This window comes from Mercenaria mercenaria, chromosome 3, assembly GCF_021730395.1.
Source record: "Mercenaria mercenaria strain notata chromosome 3, MADL_Memer_1, whole genome shotgun sequence".
NCBI classification, from domain to species: Eukaryota; Metazoa; Mollusca; class Bivalvia; order Venerida; family Veneridae; genus Mercenaria; species Mercenaria mercenaria.
Window position 1 is genome coordinate 59,793,731 of NC_069363.1, and position 22,457 is coordinate 59,816,187.

Here is a 22,457-nt window from a genome sequence, read left to right on the forward strand (position 1 = left end):
TTTCCAAAGTTACATCTTATCTTATCTTATCATACCTTGATCACCTTCCAAAGTTACGTTCTAAAACATTTAGATTATCCAGACAGATGCATCCACCTAGTTTCAAGCAAGTAGAAGTCCCCTGCGCTCAGTCTCAAATAACCTGACAAGCCCTATAGTATCATTCTTAAACCTTATGCGTGCTTTCCATATCGACTGTGACAACCATCAAGTTCACCACTTACCAGACTTGCATGCTCTTATCTTATATTACATTTTTGTCCGATTTTGTCAGAATTTTAGAAATTCTCGCCACATCAACTAACAAATCGGCGTACATCCCATGTCGATAGTGCTCGAAAAAAATATTGTTTAAATATCTAGGCAAACCGAGAGACAGACATATATATGCATTTAACTAATCAAAAAAGAGTCTACAATACCATGCAATATGTCCAAAATACGTATCTTTATAAGCGAAAAGAGCCAAACAGAGCCTGTATACACTCTTCTTATAGCCTGTTTTCGTGCAGATTTAAAAAAGATCTTACAACTTGTGCACTGTAAGTAATTCATAAAATATGCGGGTTCCTAAAATGGACCATAAATTATGTATGTATGTATGTATGTATGTATGTATGTATCTTTATAAATGCGGAGAGAAAAGAAATAAAAAATTGTTTCACTGGGACATTTCATCGCTTTGTTAAAATGCAAGACATGTCGCGGTAGTTTGGGTAGCTAAAACTTGATCCATTATAATAAACTGTATCATGTAAACAGGTATCAACTGAACGGCGACCCAGCTCTTGGTGAGTGCTGTGTGCGCAATGATCTTTCTTTCACTTTTTATTCTACTTTTACTTTTTATTGTGTATGTCAATTGATCGTCTTTTTTAATTGATTGTATTTTTGTTTCCGTAAAAAAAGATTTATGTCGGTAAAAAAGTACACATAACTTATGTTACATTGTTAAAACCTTTCCGACACAGAATAATTTTCAGTGATTTGAGATAATAATGACATATGGCGGGAACGTTCCGTTATCATCCGTGATTTCAGTCGTGGTACTTTTAGTCTTAACCGGCACCTGTGATATCCGTCCGCAGACCGAATAACATTTTGTTGACATTTTGCGTGTTGGAAATTGACATAGCATTTCTCAAATTATTTTGGTTTGAAGCGATGAATTGGGTCAATATATATATACTTCTTGCTGTTTGGCTTTGCTGGTTATTTTTTTTTCAAAAGAGACGTTACACTGATATATTTCGTTACTAGAACTACTTTTATCAGCTGTTTACGTCACAAATCTCGGATGAACGTGAGAAGGTTGTTATAAGGTCAATGTTTTGACGGGAAGAAAATGACTTTGTCTAAATTTGTCAATTATTTACGTTCAAATATCTAAACTTACACGATGGGGAACTGTTTAAAAGCACAAAGTAACGATGATATTTCTCTTCTGCGAGGCAGTGATGGCCAGGAGAGCGTTGACCAAGCTCTAGGACCCCCACCACCTTATCAGGCATGTCTCTTGTTTTTGTTTATTTTGGTTTCACTTCGGGTAAATTCGGATTCGTCATGTGCGGCGTTTCTGTTTACAAATTATTGTCAAACGATATGAGTTACATGTTTTGTTGATGGTTGTTTACTTCACTGTATTAAGACAGTGTTGTCATTATTGCTTGATATTTATATTTCCTTTGTTCATCCTTTGGAAGTTTGGACACAAAGAACAGCTGTTCAGTGACTTAAATGAGTCATATGTATTGTTTGTTCATTATCACATGTGTTCATTTGAGCAGACCAGATACCAAACCAGGATGTGCGCTTGGAGTGTGCAGACTTGCCGGAGATTTGTTCAGGGTTCTAGCCAGAATTATAATTGTTTTAAGGCAGATTATTGCCAAGTTCTTGTTTTATTACTTTCACTCTTTATACTAATAATCTGACATGCACCAAGTCAGGCCTGTAAAAGTAAAGTTTCTTGTTTAACGCAGGTAGTCGACGAAAGTCGCCACCTGGAATGGATGGAACAACTTATTTTCAGCCGAGCCCACGGCAGGCATCATATTTACCTCCCCGCCCGGCATCCAGTCTAGTAGTAGTAGGCAGATACTGCTGGAAACAGTACCAATTTAAGTAAATAACCCAGCACTAAACACTAGTCCGGATATCAGCCGTGACCAAGAGTCGAACCCAGACTGCTGGCATTGTAGTCCAACCTGCTAACCACTGTGCCACTGACTCCCTTTTTAAACTGTATCACTCACAGGAGGGTTTTATGGTGTGATAGATAGATTGATAGAATATTAGACACAGACACACAAACTTCAATCTGTCTCTGGTTTTAAGTGCCAATCCTTCGCATGATGTGTGCAGGTAGGAGACTGTTAGTAAAGAGTGAACTCAGAAATAGAGTGATGTCAGGACAAGTGAGATTCGTAAAAAAAAGTTCTAGTCTGTATTAAAATGGGTTGATCATGATGTAAAATAAGGATAGAATAAAGGTGAAAAGTAATAACTCTGATCAAGTAAACTATTTGTCTTTTGACACTGTCACACCTCTCTTTCATTCATTATGGACAGGGGTGTATGACATGAAATTAGTGATGGTAAATATTAGAATACTGTACAAGGACAGTTCCGAGTAGGTAACAAGAGTGAGAAAGTAAAGGCAAACCCATTTAGCATGTGTTAAGTGCATGGAAGTAAAGTAAAAGTGAGAGAGATCGAGTTAAAAGTAAGTTAAAAGGTCCTTTACTGACAAATAGCTTAATTGCTTGAAAGAATTCAAACAAGTCATGGCAACATTGTGATGAGACAGAGATCATTCCAGATTACTGAAGCATGAGGGAAAAAAAGACAGTCCGTGCCAACATAACAGTAAGGGTGGGTAAACTTGTGTAAATCTCACAAAAAACATTGTATTAGTAAAGGTGAAACTTATAATTTCTGTGGTGTTCGTCTTCAAGGTTCTCTGGTATAAACTAGTAAAGGTGAAACTGTTTCTGTGGTGTTCGTCTTCAAGGTTCTCTGGTATAAACTAGTAAAGGTGAAACTGTTTCTGTGGTGTTCGTCTTCAAGGTTCTCTGGTATAAACTAGTAAAGGTGAAACTGTTTCTGTGGTGTTCATCTTCAAGGTTCTCTGGTATAAACTAGTAAAGGTGAAACTGTTTCTGTGGTGTTCATCTTCAAGGTTCTCTGGTATAAACTAGTAAAGGTGAAACTGTTTCTGTGGTGTTCATCTTCAAGATTCTCTGGTATAAACTAGTAAAGGTGAAACTGTTTCTGTGGTGTTCATCTTCAAGGTTGTCTGGTATAAACTAGTAAAGGTGAAACTGTTTCTGTGGTGTTCATCTTCAAGGTTCTCTGGTATAAACTAGTAAAGGTGAAACTATTTTCTGTGGTGTTCATCTTAAAGGTGAAACTGTTTCTGTGGTGTTCATCTTCAAGATTCTCTGGTATAAACCAGATTGCATTTTGGAACCACTGGAATGAGTAAGGGTAGTCATTTTTATACACACATGAAAAGGGACATATTATGGGATTACCTACGTCGGCGAGCGAATGGGAAGTGTCCGTAAAAGTTGTTAGCTGTTTGACTCCAGCAGCTTTTATCCATATGTTCACCAAATTTGGTCACAATGTTTATGTGCATAATATCTCAGCCCAGTTTCATAACAAGTTAAATCCTCTTCTCTGAAGTTATGGACCTTAAAGTTACTCAAAATTGCAAGTATTGACAGAATCCGCTCTCTGTTAAACAGTATCCAGTTTTCACCAGACAGGGTCAAGATGTTTGTTGGCATAATATGCCATGTTTGATAACACATCTGGATTGACCAAGTGGTGCTGGAGTTATTACCCTTGATTTACTTAAAATTGACAGTGTCTGCTTATTCACTAAAGCATGTCTTATCCATGTTCACTGATCAAACTTTGTGACATTGTTTATGGGCATGATATCTCGGACAACTTCTATAACCTGCCCTTGAATTTCTTAAAATTGCAAAAGTTGTCACAGTGTCTGCTTAATTACATGTACTTGAGCAGTTCCCCAAAATTAGTCAGAATGTTTACAGGCATACTGTCTTGGTCAGGTTTGATTACCAGCTGGATTGTCTTTGTCATGCTGGAATTATTGCCCTTGACTTAGTTGAAATTGTTTAAATTGACAACTTATATTTTTAAAGTCTGCTGAACAATTAGCCCTAGAGAAAGAGTGCATTAGATAATTGATATTTGCAGTGTTAGCCATTTTATGAATGCTATTCTAGTTGTTGTCCATCTCTTGTTGATCTGGTACAAGTTTCTGAACAGTTACTGGAGAAGAAGGCTTCAATGCCTTCATTGGTTATATCGATGCATAAAAATGATCCGCAGATCAAGTTCTAATTTTGATCCTTTTGGATAGTTTTACTAAAGTTTTGTCCCTTACACTTATTTTAATTTTCCATACGTCTTTTGCCTGATGGATAGAAATATTTAGCTTGTTTTTGGTATTGAGGTGTGAAATGAGTATCTACAGGTTGGGTTTTACTTTGATTCCAGAAGAATGGTCTGTAGAAGAGTTTTGGCTTTTTCACTTAAGTTGATAGAGGTTCATGTCATTGCTTCATTTCATCATTTTGGAAGTTAAGAGATAATTATAAAATGGAATTATATGAGGCACTGCAGGGCGCAGCCCGAGTGATACAATATTATGCATCTGAATGACGAACAATCAGTTTATTCAAGAGCAAATAGCTAAATTGAGATATATTATTTCGATTCTAACATGTTACCAAGGATTTTTAAGTACATCCTTGACGACATCCATCAAATGTTTGCCTGTTTTCTGTTGGTTTCTTTTCCAGCGCGCCACCATGCTGTATAAAGGCTATGAGGTAATAATTGTGACATCAGAAAAATGAATTGTTTTATAATAACACACAATTTTCAGCCTTTGTTTAATAGGAAAATGAATGTCATGTACATGTATTTAAGCTGTTTCTGTCATATTAAACATTAAACAAAGTTTATGGGATGATATACTCATTAATATTCATTGTGTCATTCCATGTCATTATGTGTGTAACATTGATTAACAATTAATTAACAAACTTTATAGCAGGTGTATTACATTGTGTTATAATGAGGAATGTGTCTGCCTGGACTGCACTTGTCATTTTGATAATAAAACAGATCATTGTCATAATACACCAGTTAACACTGCAAATGATCTAGAATATCATAAAAAAAATCGGATCCCCATTTGTATAATAGGGTAATAGGTCTCTACTGGTATAATGCCCATATTATTTTAATAACCCTAGATAGCAGTTATTTGTAGAATATTGGAGTCCAATTTTTAGTGGTTTTCCAGTTTCAGTAGTAAATGAAAACTTCGTTGGGTATTATGTAAAACACATTGATCCTTCAGTAAATGGCACACCTTTAATCTCAAGCCAACTGGATTGCTTCAAGACATGACCAGCAGGGTTCAAACCACCAAAAGAAGAAAAGGGCGAGTTACCTGGTGTCAGCATTGAGCAACCTTAAATACTCAACCATAGAGGCTCCAAATACTCAACCATGGAGGCTCCAAATAGGTTAAAATAATCAAAGTAATGGAATGGAAAGAATGTAGAGAAATTTGTTATGAAACTTTAATCTTAAGCAAAACAATCCTTAAGCATTATATAAGCAGGCAACTATAAGAATTTGATGCAAAATAGGCTAGTAGTATCTAGAGATAATGTCAGAACAATTTATCTAATTCTAGCAGAAAGTCTTATCCATGTTTTACAAAATTCTAACAGAATTTTTTAAAACCCAATGTTTGAGGACGGTGGTTAGCATGTGAAAAAAATCCTCATAGGTATTATGTAGTTTTATTATATCGGATTTCTGTCTGGTTGCAGATTTTGTCATAGAAGACTCAAAATTGAGATAGAATTTTCTGAGGACCGGATTGCAATAGCTGCATTATAAGTCCTATACCCATTACAGGCCTAAATAATTGTTTGAAACTTCTCTCAAATTTATAAGTAGGGTGGGTAGTACTTCTGTTGTTTTGTATTTTTTTGTTGTTGTTTTTTTTTTGGTAGGACATTAGAATTGTCAATGTTTGAAACAAAGGTCAGAAATTATAGAACTAATTAATAGAAAATAGATGTGATATACCAGCAGATTAAGAGTTATTTTACATTTCTTCTCCTTTAAAACTTCCCCCTTGCTAAATTATGCTACAAAAATAGGAAGAAACCTTTTTGGAAGGGGTTTTATCTAGGTCGATCAGGCCAGACAGTTGAAACTCTAAAAAAATTTTGAGGCATTTGAAACAAGTACATGTAATGTCATTGTGATCAAATTGTCACAGTTGATAGTGATGTTTATTACGTCTCGTGTTTATTTACAGGAGCATGCCCAACCAAGAATGCCAGTTTATCATCCCTCACCAAATGTGAGCCGTACAGCCAGTCAGCTGACAGAGGAGGAACAAGTCAAAATTGCTAAGAGACTTGGACTTATTAGTCACCTTCCAACAGGGATATATGATGGCACTTCAAAGAAGGGAAAAGAGTATGTATACTTATGCATGTGGTTCTTACAATGTTTTAAAGGCAGTAATCAGTGCATTTGGTTTTTACGATGTTTTAAAGGCAGTAATCAATGCATTTGGTTCTTACGATGTTTTAAAGACAGTAATCAATGCATTTGGTTCTTACGATGTTTTAAAGGCAGAAATCAATGCATTTGGTTCTTAAGATGTTTTAAAGGCCGTAATCAATGCATAAATTTGGTTCTTAAGATGTTTTAAAGGCAGTAATCAATGCATTTGGTTCTTAAGATGTTTTAAAGGCAGTAATCAATGCGTAAATTTGGTTCTTACGATGTTTTAAAGGCAGTAATCAATGCATAAATTTGGTTCTTACGATGTTTAAAAGGCAGTAAAATTAAGTTGCTTAAATTATTCATAAACTTTTTATTTTTGTTTTGTTTACAGGTGTGTTATATGCATGGGAGACTTTAGTGTTGGTGAACAGTTGCGCATTTTACCCTGTATGCATTCATACCATAAAGACTGTATAGATGACTGGTTAATGAGATCGTTCACCTGTCCATCGTGTATGGAACCAGTCGACGCAGCCCTCTTATCAACTTATGAAACCAGTTAGTGATTCAGTGTGCAATGTGTTGGAATGTTACGTAATGCTACAGTTTCATTGTAGATGGAGAAGGGCAACAGTTACTTGTTTGGACAAAAGAGAGAAAATTAAGCTGGTTCACTAAAGAATTGTAATCAGTGATATTTTTTTTGTTTCAGCTAGGAATAGTTACCCTTCACTTAGTACTGTAAATAGCGGCCCTGAAACAATACCGTATTGAATTGTGAGATGCAGTTGACGCATTTATGTCCAAAATGGTCATAATAAATTAATTTTTCATGAAGAGTTTGCGCCAATTGGATGAACACATTGGAAGGTTGTGATAAGTGTAGCAGTTAGCTCTCCATGCATCTTAAAGTTGCCAAAATTAACATTTTTTTCAAAATGGAAATTTTGTCAAAAAAACTTAATGTGAATATTTGATGAAATTTTTTGCTTTTGGATGACATTCAGTCAGTTTCCTATGTAGCATTTCCTCTGTATTAGTGTTTTTCCTAGGCATTTTCAGCGTGGCGCCGCGCCATGCCCCTTTTCCCGCGCGCCACGCTGCCCTCCAAGAGGTCCGTATGCGCCACGTGCCTTTTGAATTGCCCACTTACAACTAATTATCATAAAAATGTCATTGTGTTAATAATTTCTTACCCGTAATTAATGAATGACACACGACACAGGAAGCCGGCTCGTGTATTTCACGATTCGCATAGCGGGTGACATGAATCGAGTGACGTAATCATGACAGCGTGTGCTCGCTTTTCGGTCACTTTATCTTTGATCAATATTGATAACAATTATCAAATTCGAAGTTGAAATCTAATGATTCAAGCGTTATTTTTTCACACTTCGCTGTTTGGAAGTTTAATGCGATATTGCAATATTAATTGTAATAATTAGTTCTGTTAAGATTCAAACATGCCGTCTGCTAAACGTAGGCTCTCGCAATTGGAAAAAGGAAACGCAAAAATTGCCAAAAACAACATGTCAGTGTTTGGATTTTTGTCACGGAATGATTCCGAGTAAGTATCTTTTAAAACCATTTTTTTTTTCTCGTAAATTTCTCGTAAAACGATTTATGAATTGTTGTTTGTATTGTCTTTCGTAAAATTCTGGAAAACTGTTATTGATACATGATATCTACAGAGACGCACATACACACGTTTTTCTTTTCTTTTAGTAAACGTATTACTAGTATTATAAATTATGAATATTAAATTAAGCAAATATGTCAAACAATAGAAAAGAAAATGAACGCCGTGAAATATAAATGTCGGCATCGAAACCGCAAATGATTATTAGCATTTTCTTTCGTAAAATATGGGAAAACTATCATTCCTACAAGATATTTACAGGGACGCACATACAAACGAATTTTTATTCTTTTAGTTAACGTATCAACATAAATTAAGAATATTAAACTAAGCAAATGGGTGAAAATAGTAGAAAGATGTACAATATAAAATGAACGCCGTAAAATGTAAATTTCGGCATCGAAACCCGCAAATGATTGCCTCTTACGGAACGTGTGCCTGTATGTGCATAGTCGTATTTTTTGTTGTTGTTGTTTTTTAAATTCTTCTCATGTGGTTGTTTTTAATATTGAGAAAAAATGCATAAGACTGATTATTAGAAGTAGAATATACGTCGTGCGTAAGAAGAAAAAGAAACGGGAACAATTCAAGGCCATTTTTATGATTTTTGTATACTTCCTAGAATTATAAAATCTGTTATTCGGTCTATGCAATTAATGTTTATTTTTGTGTGTTTTTTTTCTCTCTCCAGAGCCAGTGCAGACACAACAAACGACAATGCGTCTGTCCCGACCACTGTGCAGCCGAGTCAAGGTACAGAATATCCAGACCTTGATCAAAGAAAGAAAAATTCTGGCCATGGTACCCAGTTCAACACGAAATGGCAAGATGGTCACCCTTTGCTAGTGTGTTAAAGAGATGAGCCCAGATGGGCATAAATTTGAGGCAATGTACTGTTCTGTGTGTAGCAAGTGGTGATTCTTGACCAGAATCTGCTAGATACATATTTAAACTGGAAATATTTGCATTCAATTGTGTGTTGAAGAAAGTTTAGGAAATTAACTAAACAAAGTCAGCAAATTGTATTAACTTCAATAAAATTAATTATAACTGTTTAAAAAATAGCTGTTTAATAAACTATAGTTGGCCAAAGGTCAGAAAGTCAGCAAATTGTATTAACTCATATGTTTCATTTGATATGATGATGTATTTACAATTAATGATCAATTGTATTAACTTTGATATAATTAATGATCTGTTTGTAAAATGGAAAAAGAAATTGTGTGTTTAAGAATATAAAGTAGGCCTATGTTAAGAAAGTCAACCAATAGTATTAACTGACATGCTTTATTTGATAGGTCTTATGTGTACTATATGAAATAATGTTCTTTTTGTAAAAGAGTGAATTAAATTGTGTGTTTAAGACATTGTTGTTACTTTTTGTTCATCAAAGTTCAATGATCTAAAATGACTGATAAAATGTCCTTTTTGCATAGCGAACCGCGGAAAAGTGCCCTTATGCCCCAGCAGCACCACGCCCCATTCTGGTCCTGGGAAAAACACTATGTATATTATAAAAGCTCTAAAGTACTTGCATGTAAACTATACATTACCTGCCAGTTCTGCAGTTCATTTGGATTGTTTCGAACTACATCATTATAGCAAAATGATGTTATAATATTCTAAATTTATAACTTGATATTATGCTTATACCATTAGGGCTCCAGATCAGATTAGTTTTTGAATAATTTACACTTTCATTTCAAACAGGTACTTGTTTATTTTCAAAAATGAAGAATGAAAAAATCTGCTTGATTTTAGAGAAAACAGAAAGCATTATCGCTCATATTCTTCAAACAAAATTTAAAAAAATACAAATGTTGTATAAAGAACAGTTGTTTTATAAATATGTACATTATAGATGCCACATTCTTTTTAGGGTACTACTAAAACTCAACATTTGGGGGAAAATTACGAGAAACATTTTAAAGAACAAAGTACAAAATGTAGTCATTGACTTACAAAATGATCTGCAGCCCTGCAGTGCCGTTAGGTAGGGTATGGTTATTAAGGGTAGCACATTGATGTAAAAAGTGATGTTTTTGATATGGAGGCTGACATTAAGTTTGCTTAATTCGTTGCAGCAATATTGCTTTAACCTGAAATTGTTGCAGAGCTGGTATTTTATTTATCTGGGCATATTTTAAAAGGCTTATCAATGCATTTGATAGATGTCCTTTCTTGTTCGTAATCTCATAATTAGTGATTTGTTTATGCACAGTCATTTGTGCCATGCATAGTGTAAAACCTGTTGATAAAAACCATTGTGTGTTGTGTAGTTAATATTGATAAACATCGATGTTTGTTAGTGAAGCTGTGTATGCATTATCCTTGATACTTGTCGGTGATGAGTGTATAGTCATTGATAAACACAACTGTTTGCAGTGTTATTGATAAACACTATGGAGTGTATAGTCATTGATAAACACAACTGTTTGCAGTGTTATTGGTAAACACTATGGAGTGTATAGTCATTGATAAACACAACTGTTTGCAGTGTTATTGATAAACACTTTTGAGTGTATAGTCATTGATAAACACAATTGTTTGCAGTGTTATTGATAAACACTATGGAGTGTATAATCATTGATAAACACAACTGTATGCAGTGTTATTGCTAAACACTTCCGAGTGTAAAGACATTGATAAACACAAATGTTTGCCTTGTTATTGATAAACACTGTGTAAAGTCATTGAATAACACAAACATATGCAGTGATATTAACACAAATGTGTGTAGTGATATTGATAAACACTGATGAGTGTATAATCAATATTTGCAGTGCTACTGATAAACACTGATAGTGTATAGTCATTGATGAAACACTGATGGTGTATAGTGATTGATGAAACACTGATGAGTGTATAGTCATTGATGAAACACTGGAGTGTATAGTGATTGATGAAACACTGATGAGTGTATAGTCATTGATGAAACACTGATGAGTGTATAGTCATTGATGAAACACTGATGAGTGTATAGTGATTGATGAAACACTGATGAGTGTATAGTGATTGATGAAACACTGACGGTGTATAGTCATTGATGAAACACTGATGAGTGTATAGTCATTGATGAAACACTGATGAGTGTATAGTCATTGATGAAACACTGATGAGTGTATAGTGATGGATAAACTCCAGTGTTTGTAGTGTGATTGATAAATACTGTTATATTTAGCATCATTGAATGGGTGTGTAAATGAAGAAAGCATACATTACATATCTAATTAAAAGAAAAGTTTAAGATTTGGAAACCTGACATTTCTCCATCTATTTGCCATCTTGTATTTTTTTTTTTTTTTTTTGTATTTTTGGATTGAGGACAACAGAAAGTGTCTGCGAAATAGAGCAGAGTTTTCAAACAAGTACCGGTATACTGTATTCACCATATTATTTTCTTAACACTGCATAGTTTTCGTTTTCTATTTGCAGCCTAAGAGAATATCTAGCAATGGTGATTTTTAAGAGGTTTTATATGCTATATTTGTCTGTAACAGATTAAAGGGAAATGAATGCCTTATTACATGAAGAAACTTTTCTTTACTTAGTTACACTGAAATTTTGTTTTATGTTGCCATTTTTTTTTTGTAACATTGTTACTCTTTGATATATTTTGAAAATTCTTTCACCACAATGAATTAAGAGCAAGTAGGCTATATGTGTGAACAGTGTTGCCTTTCACTTTAAAACAATGAAAAATACAAAATAACTGTTTTGAAGCATTTTGAACTACATGTATTCTAATTTTAAATATCACAGTGCCTATAAGTTCATGAGACAAATATTGTGATATCCTCTGATTGAGATTGAGAAAGTTGGCTTGTACACCATATTTAAGAAAAGGAAATTAGGATTGTTTAGAAACATTGACCTCTCCCTCGTATCAGTTGGATGGTTCCATTCATGATTTGGATTAACCATTTAGAATTTTTACATTTTTGTCATATGAAGTTGTTACTGCAAATTTAAAGGAAGTATTAACGTTGTTGGTATACATATTGTTCAGTACAAAGTCTGTATGTGAGAGAGTGGGGTTTCCAAATCATAAAATGTTTTTTTCTTGTCTTTCATGTTACATTAACCATAAATAGTCATAATGCACTTCTAGAATTTCTAGATGGTAAAATGTAGACTTAAAAATGCATTTACAAAAATGCAGAGTTCACTAAAAGACCCTTGAGATTGTACAAAAAAAAATGTGCTGATCAGTAAGTTATGCTTACAACTGCTTAATTCCTTCTTTTGGAATATTGCACGAAGACACCAGACCTAAACTTTCTATGTTGTGCATTAGAAAAAAGTATGTATGTTCTTGCTGCTATGTTAGAATTCCTTTGTTGGTAAGTCTGATGTAGATAATATGTAAATCCAACATAGAAATTGTTTACATTTAGTAATGTAATATCCAAGGCTTATGCAAATAGATCATAGATATGTGTTTTTCATTTACATATTACTTTCCTTCATAAGAGCTTTGGCTGATGCTGAATATACCATATATTCCCTTATTAATGCCCCAGGGGATGTTACCTTTTGCAAATGAGAAAGTTTATTAAATTACTAAAGACCCTAAAATATATTTTTCTTTTTATAGTGTTAAATATAAATCTTAAGTCCAGCTTTTGATGAATGATTATAGCCCTTATAGCAAAATTTTAGTCACTTATGACCTAAATTAACTTCTTTTAATGTTAGAGGTGTTACGTTTATACGGGATGTTAACTAAGGAATATATGGTATGATAAAACATGTATGGATAAGTTAAGCTTTCAGTACTTTATTCATATTTGGAAAATGTTGAAAATACAAAGTGGATTTTTTTTTCTGCAGTTGTTTTAGAAATATGTATTTATGTGTATTTCCTGCTTTCAAAGAGTTAATAATTAAAAGTGCCTGTGAAGCAATGTAGAAATTGTCTGACTTACTGGCTGGTCTGTGATAATTATGATCTCCTGTTTGGCAAGAATTATATATTACCGAGTTTCAGTGAGAAAAACCATTCACCAGTCATACGGTCTTTAATAGAAGGGTTTCTAGTCAAGAAATATTAAAGTTTCTTACATATTCATATGATTAAAATGATGGGTTTTTTAAAGCAAAAATACTTTGAAAGCTGTAGGATGCTAATCTGAATGTTAAAGACCAATAATGGAACATAACATTGTCATTGGCTGATCTCAAGGCTGGTTAAAGAAACAACTAATCAAAAGATGGAACCTTAAGCCATGCCTGATATGGAAATTTCCCCCCTGAAAAAAAAAAAAAAACAACTAATTTTAATCTGACTTGTATGATTTCTGCAAGCAGATTGTGTCCAATTTTATGCAATTTTTCAATGAAATAATTTACAAGAAAAGTCTTTGGTATATACTATATATTTATTGTTCTTAATGATACAAGTACATTGTTTTAACTGAATTTGTAGTAAAGCCTATAAAAAGGTAAGGGTAGTCTCCTTGGAAGCATTGAGCACTTTGTTTGGAGCCCAGTCCGTTAACTGCGGCTTTTGATTGGTTGATTTTAAACTCAGACTTGACCAGTGACAGGGCTGCATTTTGAGACTGGTCTCCAAAACTCAACTTTATAGCCTTTGACCTTGGTTTTGTATTATTTCTGCATGAATGTTCAGAATTCCTTGTATTATTATTTGTCTCATTTTGTCTTGGATACATGAATATATGTACAATATTATTGTCATTATTATAATATGTGTTGTGTAAGTGTTTATAGTTGGCTAGTTTGGAAGTACCTTTGTTAAATTTCTATTGTGTTCAGATATTCAGTGTACTTATTATATGGTATTTTATCAATTTTGTATTGTCAAAAATAGAGATGCTCATATTGATCTGTTTAACCATTACCCTGCTAAATTTCTAAAATGGATTGGTTCATCATTCAGTTTGGGCAGTACCACTTATTATTCAAAGGGTTGTTTGCTGAAAATGTACTGACTGCAGACTGACTTTCAGGGTGATCTTGGTCTGCACTGGTCACAAAGGTAGAATCACTTGCCGCCAGCAAGCTAAAGGTTACTCGCCCACAGTTTGGGTGAAATTTTTCAACATATGCATTTCCATGTTCCAAGTTTGGCATAAAATATATGTATGACATAGAAAAATGATAAAGTTAGTGATTAAGCCTTATCATGCTGGGCACGATTGATTCTGCCTTTGCGACCAGTGTAGATCATGATCAGCCTGAACATCCATGCAGTCTGATCAAGATCTGTACTGTTCGCTATTCAGCCAGTATGTTTTTGGTAAACACCCCTTTTAACAGTTAATGGTACTGTCCAAATTGAAAGATGGACAAGTTTATTATAGAAATTTAGCAGGGTAAGGGTTAAGTATTAGATACTTGTAAAATGAAAAGAAGACTGTTGATTATCTTCATTTATTTCAAAAGCTTTGCAATGGTATACTCCCTTTTGCACAATGATTTGGGTTATTTATTAGAAAATCATAAGTTTGTACCATTCATCACTTTTACAGTATCCACATTTTATAGATTTTTTTAGGGGAAAAGTTTTCACCTAAAATGTGTGAACGAGTCGCTTCAAAGCTGTGCAATTGCTCTCAGTAGCTACACAATTTTCTCTTTTTATGAAATGAAGCAAGGTACTGATCTTAGTATCACCTATTAATTGACTAAATAGTATTATTTTTTCTTACTGTTTTTTTTTTTGGGTCTATTATTGTATTAAACCAGATTTGTGCTTTTGTACATTTCATCATAATTGTCTTCTTACCAAAATAATTTACATCTAGATTATAATTTCATTTTGCCTTCCATTCTTGTTTTGTGTCATAGTTTTTGTTATTTCTTGATGTGCTTTCTTTATATTCATTTCTTTTCAGTTTTGTTGAGCTTTGAATTTATTTATTTCATAGAGTGTATGTGCTAAATGTATACTGCAACAGTGCACTTCTTTTTACATAATGGGTAGTAACAGTCGGCTAGATGGAGCTTCCTTTTCAGTTTTAAAAAATTACCATTACTTGTTAATAGAGAAAGTTAACTGGAATTTGTGGCCTTATCTTTTCTTAAAGGTGTTGTTCGAGGCCATCAACTGGATATTTTATTTGTTCAGTTTCCAAAATGTTTGCCGAAAATTTATGGGGTTTTCTTTTCTTGGTGTGTTTGCATTGAAGGGGGAGAGGAGAAGGGGAGCAGTTGATGTCCAGCTATTTTAACTGAAACCCCTTATTGCTTTCGGACAATAAGAAAATTTGCTTATATTCTTTTAAAAACTTTCATAAAATATCATTTATTGTTCTCATTATTGTTATTATGTGTTGGTACCTATATGAAAAATTCTCATGCATTATTCAGCCAGCGACTGAAAAGTTCTCGAGCATTATTCAGCCATTTACTGAAAGTTCTCGTGTGTTATTCAGCCATTTGCTTAAAAGTTCTCCTGCATTATTCAACCACTGTCTAAAACTTTACTGTGCATTAGTCAGCCAGTAATCAATACCATAAAGAGTTATCTACCATTTGACCATTTGCCATTTCAATTAGAAAATGTTCAATTTTTTTCAAGTAAGAGCTTGAGCCTTTTGCACTTAGGAAAACAGTCAGGATTCGTGTGATGAAAAAGTGCTTGTTGTATATATTTACAGTCAGACCTATATTAAGCAGGCAGCCAATGGAGGGGCACAGCATTACTGCTTAAGGCAGATGGCTGTTCAAGAGAAATCAGAGTTACAACAAATGTCAGTTTTTGAAGTTAACTGACTGTGTTATAAATGGCTGCTTGATACAGGTGACTGCCGAGACATGTTCAGCTGTAGTCATTTCATATTGTTATATTTTTCATAGTATGTATTTTTCATAGTATGTTTGTTGAGTGCAATGATATATTTGTTGTAATGGTTGTAATCATTGATAAATTATGCTTTTGTTTTATTAAAATATGTTAAGATTTTCACAGAAGCTTGACTTGTTCTGTATTTTGATTAAAATATTCCAGTGTTAGACCACCACTCTCAAAAGGTTGAGTGAGCTGGTAAGTATTGTATTTTGTCTGAAAACAAACATAAATGAGCATGTGATCAGCTGAAACATAAAATGAGGCAGTGTAAGCATGAAATAAATAGGCTGTATAAAGCAGTTTCTACTTTGGAAAAGATAAAGACTTATCTCCCCTGAACTACAGGTTCAGAATGAACTATTGCAATGCTACTTTATTCGTCATTCGTGGTCTGGCATTAGCTTTTTTCTATAAACAACTTTTTCTCTTTAATCACATGATAGATCTATACCAAACTTGGTCAAAAGCGTCTTTGCTTGACCCTGTCAACTGTGTTCAGGTGGTTCTGCTTGGCCCCTTGTAGGGGCAGCTGAAATCAAAAAAGGAAAAAAAAACCTATAAACCATTTAGTGATCATCAAACTAGGTCTATAGAAATTTTATGGTCATCTTTAGTTTATTCAGATGGGTTAACCTTGGCCCCTTTAATGGGACCCAGAGCTTAACACGGAAAACCTACAATTGACTTTTTCTTAACCAGTCCGCACTAAACTAGGAATGCAGCATCCATGTAAGTTCATCTCTTAAGTGATTTTTTTTTTCAAATGGTTCTGTTTGGCTCCTTTAAAGGGCAGAAAGGGCCATTAGAGCTAACAATAGAAAATCGTTTAATTAATTCTTACGAATCACACTTGATGGATCTCAACTAAACTGTAACGTGCTTGTTTGTTTCTCTCTAAAGTTTGTTCAAATGGTACCTCTTGTTCCTTTTTAGGGGTGCCAGAGCTGAAATAGAAAAACCTTAAAGTTAATCTTGTCATGAACTAACTGATGGACCTTCATTAAATTTAGTCTATAGCATGCTTGTAAGGTCTTCTGTCAAATTTGTTCAAATGGTCCTGATTGGTCCCTTTCAAGGGTTGCCGGGGCTGAAAATAGAAAACCATTTAAACAAATGCTTATTATGAACCACTCGATGGATCTTCAACCAACTTGAATCTTGATCTGTAGCATCTTCATAAGGTTCTTTTAAGTTCATTCGGATTTTCTGCTGGTCCTTCTTTAGAGGCCTGCAAACTTCTTTTTTGAACCACTTGATAGATCGTCACCAGTCTTGGTCGGCCCTTTCAAATTTGATGATTGCATTTTAGGGCTGCAAAAGCTAAAACCAGCGTTTTATATAACTTCCTATGAACATCGTAAAACTAGTCTGTAGCATCTCCTGTAGTCCATTACGACATAGTGACAGTTGTCCCCTTTGGTGTACTTTCGTGATAACATACTGGCGTCCATTTACTGCCTATATTGGTTATTTGGCATTTTAACTGATTCATTTGGCATCGTAGCACAAAATGAAGCTGCCTCTGATTGATTACCATAATTTTCCGTCTGAAATTAATTTAATGCTTGTGCCATTTTACCCGAGTCTATCCTTGTCCTCTTACTTTCCAACTTACCCGTGATCGTGATTATATACATGAAATAAATCGTGTATTTTGTCCGGCTTAATATAGAATAAAATATAGAACATAAGTTTGTTTAATAACAAGGCGTATAGCTGTATAAGTAAAAATAGATCTAATCGTCACGTTTCATCTAATCCAACACTTTTATAAACACTTTTATATTAAATCTAAAATGGAGAGCAGCCAAAACTCACCGGATCGAGACATGTTTGTTAAATGAAGATGCACATAACCATATGATAAGGAAAAATACAGATTGCATAAGGATTTTGCATTCGGTCAAATATGAATTGGACTTTTTATCTTGTGCTGTCATTCTGGTGTCTTGGTATGTTTTTATGACACTCTATTAAAATAAAAACTTTCAGCAATATCGAGAAATAGTAGAAAAAATATACAAATAAATTCAAATAAATTTTACGCTCATAAGTCGTTCAGCATGATGATTACATAGGTTAGACACTAAAGATGCATACTCTCTCTCTCTCTCTCTCTCTCTCTCTCTCTCTTTGCTCTCTCTTCTCTCTCCATCCCTCTAGGTTATTCTTCTCCACGATCGTTGACCGGATGTCTGCTATTTACATTTTGCATCAAACTTTGTGTGTTGTGACTTATCTAATTTCACTTTTTTATCTGAAGGTCACATTTGAAAAAAGACTGTTTTAACCTACTTAATATATTTATCTTTGTTTATGAAAGACAATTTTTTTATTGTTATTATTATTATTCTTTATTATTATTATTATTATTATTTTCTATCATCTTTTAAGAACACGCTGGTAAGCCATTTTGTAAATATGAAACTCTTCTGTGTATACTAATTTTGCAGTGGTTTGCGATGGATGGCATGACTATAGCGAGTGTGACTGTAATGGCAATGGCACAGAGAAACACTGCACGTGTGACCAGCACGAGTACGTATTTACCAGCTCATTCAGTCGTATATAATCTATAACTTAAATATGAAAATGGAATACGTTTTTATACCTATATACACTTGTATGTATATTTTCCTACGCTGCATTTTATACTCTTGCCCGAAGCTCATGTACCAAGCTTCTGACGCAGGCCTGGCCTTGATATATCGCCAAGATCTACTAAACTACCGACATAATATTATGTCATATGAAAATATGTTGACGATGACATATATAGAACAACAAAAAAGTATTCAAAAGGTGGAATCTTATCATTTTATTTTTTATTTTCACAGTACATACATTTAACTTTTAGCCTGCTGGCGGCAAGTGATTCTGCCTTGGCGACTAGTGCAGACCAAGATCAGCCTGCACATGGTCTGCACTGTTCGCTATTCAGTCAGTAAATTTCAGTTAACACCCCTTTGAATAATAATTGGTACTGTCCAAATTGAATGATGAATCAGTCCGTTTTAGAAATTTAGCAGGCAAAGGGTTAAAAGATTCGCAAGCAACAAAATAAGACCGTTCTGCATATGAATTAAAAAGTTCCACTTTAGTATCTTTAAACGTTTTCCAAATGTAGTTATTGTGTGTTATTTTTAATTAAAAAGTTATATGCTGTTGCGATTTAATTTTCTTTAACTTCTGAAATGTTATTCAATAGTAGTATATTAATAAGTGCATTGTACTAGCACGTGGGTCATAACGGCATTTGCAGAATTTAATTTTTGTCATAAGATTTTTCTAAAAACAACGTATGAACACTTTCTTAAGAATCGCATTTTTATAAATTAGCACTTTAGAATGCACTACCATTCAAATAAGCATGGTTTTATGTTTCAAATCAAATGCATTTTATGGGCGTTCTCTGAAGTTCATATACTGTGTGTTTAGATCAAATAAAAAGCACACGCTAAACAAATAAAAGGAAAAGTATCTGGTGAGGTCTTATATCTTTAAATAACTGCGCGTGAACTATTAGCTGTATTTCTTACAGGGGCGGTTATAAGAAGAGGGTGTGTCTGATAGTAATAGCGTCCTTATTAGCCGTGGGTGTGGTCGGTATCATTGTAGGTTGTTGTGTGTACAACAGAAAAAGGAAGAAGGAAAAGACAGACCAAGGTAAGTTGACAACACATTAGTTTTCAGAAAATGAAATACCTTCCAAAATGGTCATTTGGGACAAATTTGTAAAACCATACCTTGATATAGCCATCGATCCCTGCAAGCAAACTGTACAGCTTCCTGAAACGAGAAATTCGTTGCTTGGCAACAGGCAGTTGCGACATTAGGAACTCTATCAAAACCACCTCGTAGTCGCACAATAAATGTAATATTTGCAAAAAAAGTCATTCTCATCCATCAGAGGTTCGCCAAAATCCCAAGACTAACGTTCAGCTAGGAACCATAGTGAACCTCTGTTATGCTAGAATGAAGGAAGTAGGCATATACCGAAAAACAAACGGTTAGCTTTGCTCATAAATCTTTAATATTTCTTTGCCGAAATATGTAATTATATTACACCATTTTAATGAGAAATCAAGTCTAGTCGGTTGCGTGGACAAAAGACGGCGAAAACTCAATAAAATCTGTGAAAAAATCACTTTTGGAAGGACAGAACGCAAGCAAGAAACAAAAAACCAGACTTGGTTTGATTGAAGTCGTTCATGTTCAAGACCCACTTGTACCTGCCTATAGTTTAAAAATATGCAAAACAGAGTAGACAAACGTTTCCCAAACGTGCGTTACAACAATAAAACATCTCATTACGTAAAAAGTTAATACATTTTTTACTACTCATTATTTCTATGATATTTGCTTCAGTAAATGCAGCCTATTATTGCATATATTTTGTTTTCTTGTAGATAAGTTTGAAGAACCCAAACAATACGTCAAGGACCCGCTACCAGATTGGGACTCATTAGCTACAATCAGTTTTCCACCCAAATATACAACGCTTCCTTTCTATCATCCAGAGACGCATAACTCATCAATATCTCCACCACCTCCATACTCGAAGTATTGAAGACCAAGACTGCTTTCATAACAGACTTGCATAACTCTATAATATCTCATCGCCTTCATACTCAAAGCACTGAAGATCAAGGTCGCTTTCAAAACAAACTTGGAAATCTTTTGTTGTTTCTAACAGAAGTTATCAGATGAGCGGTGTCAGAATTAAATAATTTCGTAGTTTGTAACTACTTAAAGATGACCATTATCCTTATGGTCTTGAAAATGAAGGCGATAACCAAGATTCAAGAAGAGGCAACAAGCTTCAAGAAGAGGCAACTTGCTGTAACAGATCTTCTGTAAGAATAAAATGAGATTATGAACTGCAACATATAAATAGAGGAACAGGAATGCCTTTGTATATTGAATTAATTAAAGGGCAAGGACTGTCTGACAATTAGTTCATGTTCATGGTTGAAAGCCATTTTTTTCTCATGTCTTTCATAACGCTGAAAGAATTTTTAAAAATCGGACCACTATTGAAAAAGATATGGCAGCTTGAATTTTCAGAAAATGGCTGGCCATGGAGGCATCCATTTTAGTGTGTTTATTATGTCATTTATACACTGTTGAATTCTTTATTTAGCAAACAACCTTTTAAATATATTAATTTTGTATGTTTCATAATAGCTAGAAAAGGTAGAGAAATTATTTTACAGAAATAAGTAAATACAGCTCAAATGTTTAGCTAGAGACTAAATAAATCCGCCATCTTGTGAACACGATAGAGATCACATTTTGCAATAAACTTGCACCCAACTTGTACTGACATAATATCTCGGTTCCTTTCGGAAACTGGCTGTATTTCCCTGACCAAGGCAAATTTATTCGACCCTAATATACCCTGAACAGTCGCGCGCCAAGAAGACGCAACGAAATGTGCCAAAAATCCGAGAAGATATTAAAACCTTCTATCTTCTTGACAATGAAAGAAATGAGTACTACTAAGTAACAGGTTTGTAGTTCGAGGCCTCTGTTTTCAGTGACATGGGAACGATTTGAATAAACAATAAACATTATTTCTTTAAAGCCGTTCTGGTCCCCCTCATCTGATTCACGTAAAGAAGTTGTCAGTTACTTGTGGATATAAAGTCAATACAAATATAAAATCCAGGAAACTGACCGTTTTACACAAAAAGAGACTGCCAGGTCGACAAAACTTTGTGCAGTGCAAAATATTTCGTAATATTTAAAGGCATAAAAATGTCAACCGTTAATTTGATATGAATTAACGACATTCAGCAAAATTAGAACATTTTCAGAAAACGAGAAATGTACTTTGACCAGTTTCCCACCAATATATTTAAACTCTCTACCTTATTTCAGACACGTCCGAAATAAATCACGAACATTTAACTGGGCTATTTTCAAAAATACAACTTCGAGTTTTATGTTCCATGTAAGTTGTGCAGAAAATCATCACAATTTTCATGGATATCAACTTGGAGGAAATTTGTGTTGTTGTTTTTGCAATTACATCATTGTCATTCGTTTTCTTTGTAAAATAAAATGTGCTGTTTCATGAAGTGTTTTTCTCCACTTAGACGTATTAACTTTCAACCAATATCAAGACCTGTTAAGAATTGAATGTTAAAGTCGTGTTCAATCTGACTAAAGTACATCTCCTATTACGCTACGCATAGGATCTGAAAACGACCTATTCATTGCCTCGTTCTGACGGCCCTTTCACTAGCCAATCAGAGCCTAGCTTACAACATCTTGCAAATCTACCTCTAGCATTGACTTTTGATATTTACAATTCTTATGTCGTAATGTATCAGATAGCCGGTTAGCTCAGTCGGTAGGCCACTTGCTTTGTAAGCGAGGGGTCCCGGTGTGATATAATGGTTTAAAGAATCCATT

At 34.2% G+C, this 22,457-nt stretch overlaps 2 protein-coding genes and 1 long non-coding RNA gene across 4 annotated transcripts; all 3 read left to right on the top strand.

Annotated features, from left to right (window-relative positions):
- The first annotated feature begins 1,296 nt into the window (after positions 1-1,296).
- LOC123524613 (RING finger protein 11-like) lies at positions 1,297-7,613 on the top strand. 2 transcript variants are annotated; one of them, XM_045302929.2, is made up of 3 exons: positions 1,297-1,507; positions 6,386-6,549; positions 6,974-7,613. In XM_045302929.2, exons 1-3 carry the CDS (start codon positions 1,400-1,402, stop codon positions 7,143-7,145), a joined length of 444 nt encoding a protein of 147 aa, XP_045158864.1. In that variant the 5' UTR covers positions 1,297-1,399; the 3' UTR covers positions 7,146-7,613. The 2 variants fall into 2 exon arrangements, with proteins under 2 accessions (XP_045158864.1, XP_045158863.2); XM_045302928.2 differs by lacking the exon at positions 1,297-1,507 and adding an exon at positions 4,378-4,871.
- Positions 7,614-9,729: 2,116 nt separating this feature from the next.
- On the top strand, positions 9,730-16,159 carry LOC128555655 (uncharacterized). The gene is made up of 2 exons (XR_008370247.1): positions 9,730-11,196; positions 11,284-16,159. It is a non-coding gene; the product is annotated as an uncharacterized LOC128555655 (long non-coding RNA).
- A 1,653-nt stretch (positions 16,160-17,812) lies between these two features.
- LOC123524611 (uncharacterized) lies at positions 17,813-22,113 on the top strand. The gene is made up of 4 exons (XM_045302927.2): positions 17,813-17,989; positions 18,491-18,575; positions 19,579-19,703; positions 20,447-22,113. The coding sequence occupies exons 1-4, from the start codon at positions 17,947-17,949 to the stop codon at positions 20,605-20,607; spliced, it is 414 nt and encodes a 137-aa protein (XP_045158862.2). The 5' UTR covers positions 17,813-17,946; the 3' UTR covers positions 20,608-22,113.
- The last annotated feature ends 344 nt before the right edge of the window (positions 22,114-22,457 follow it).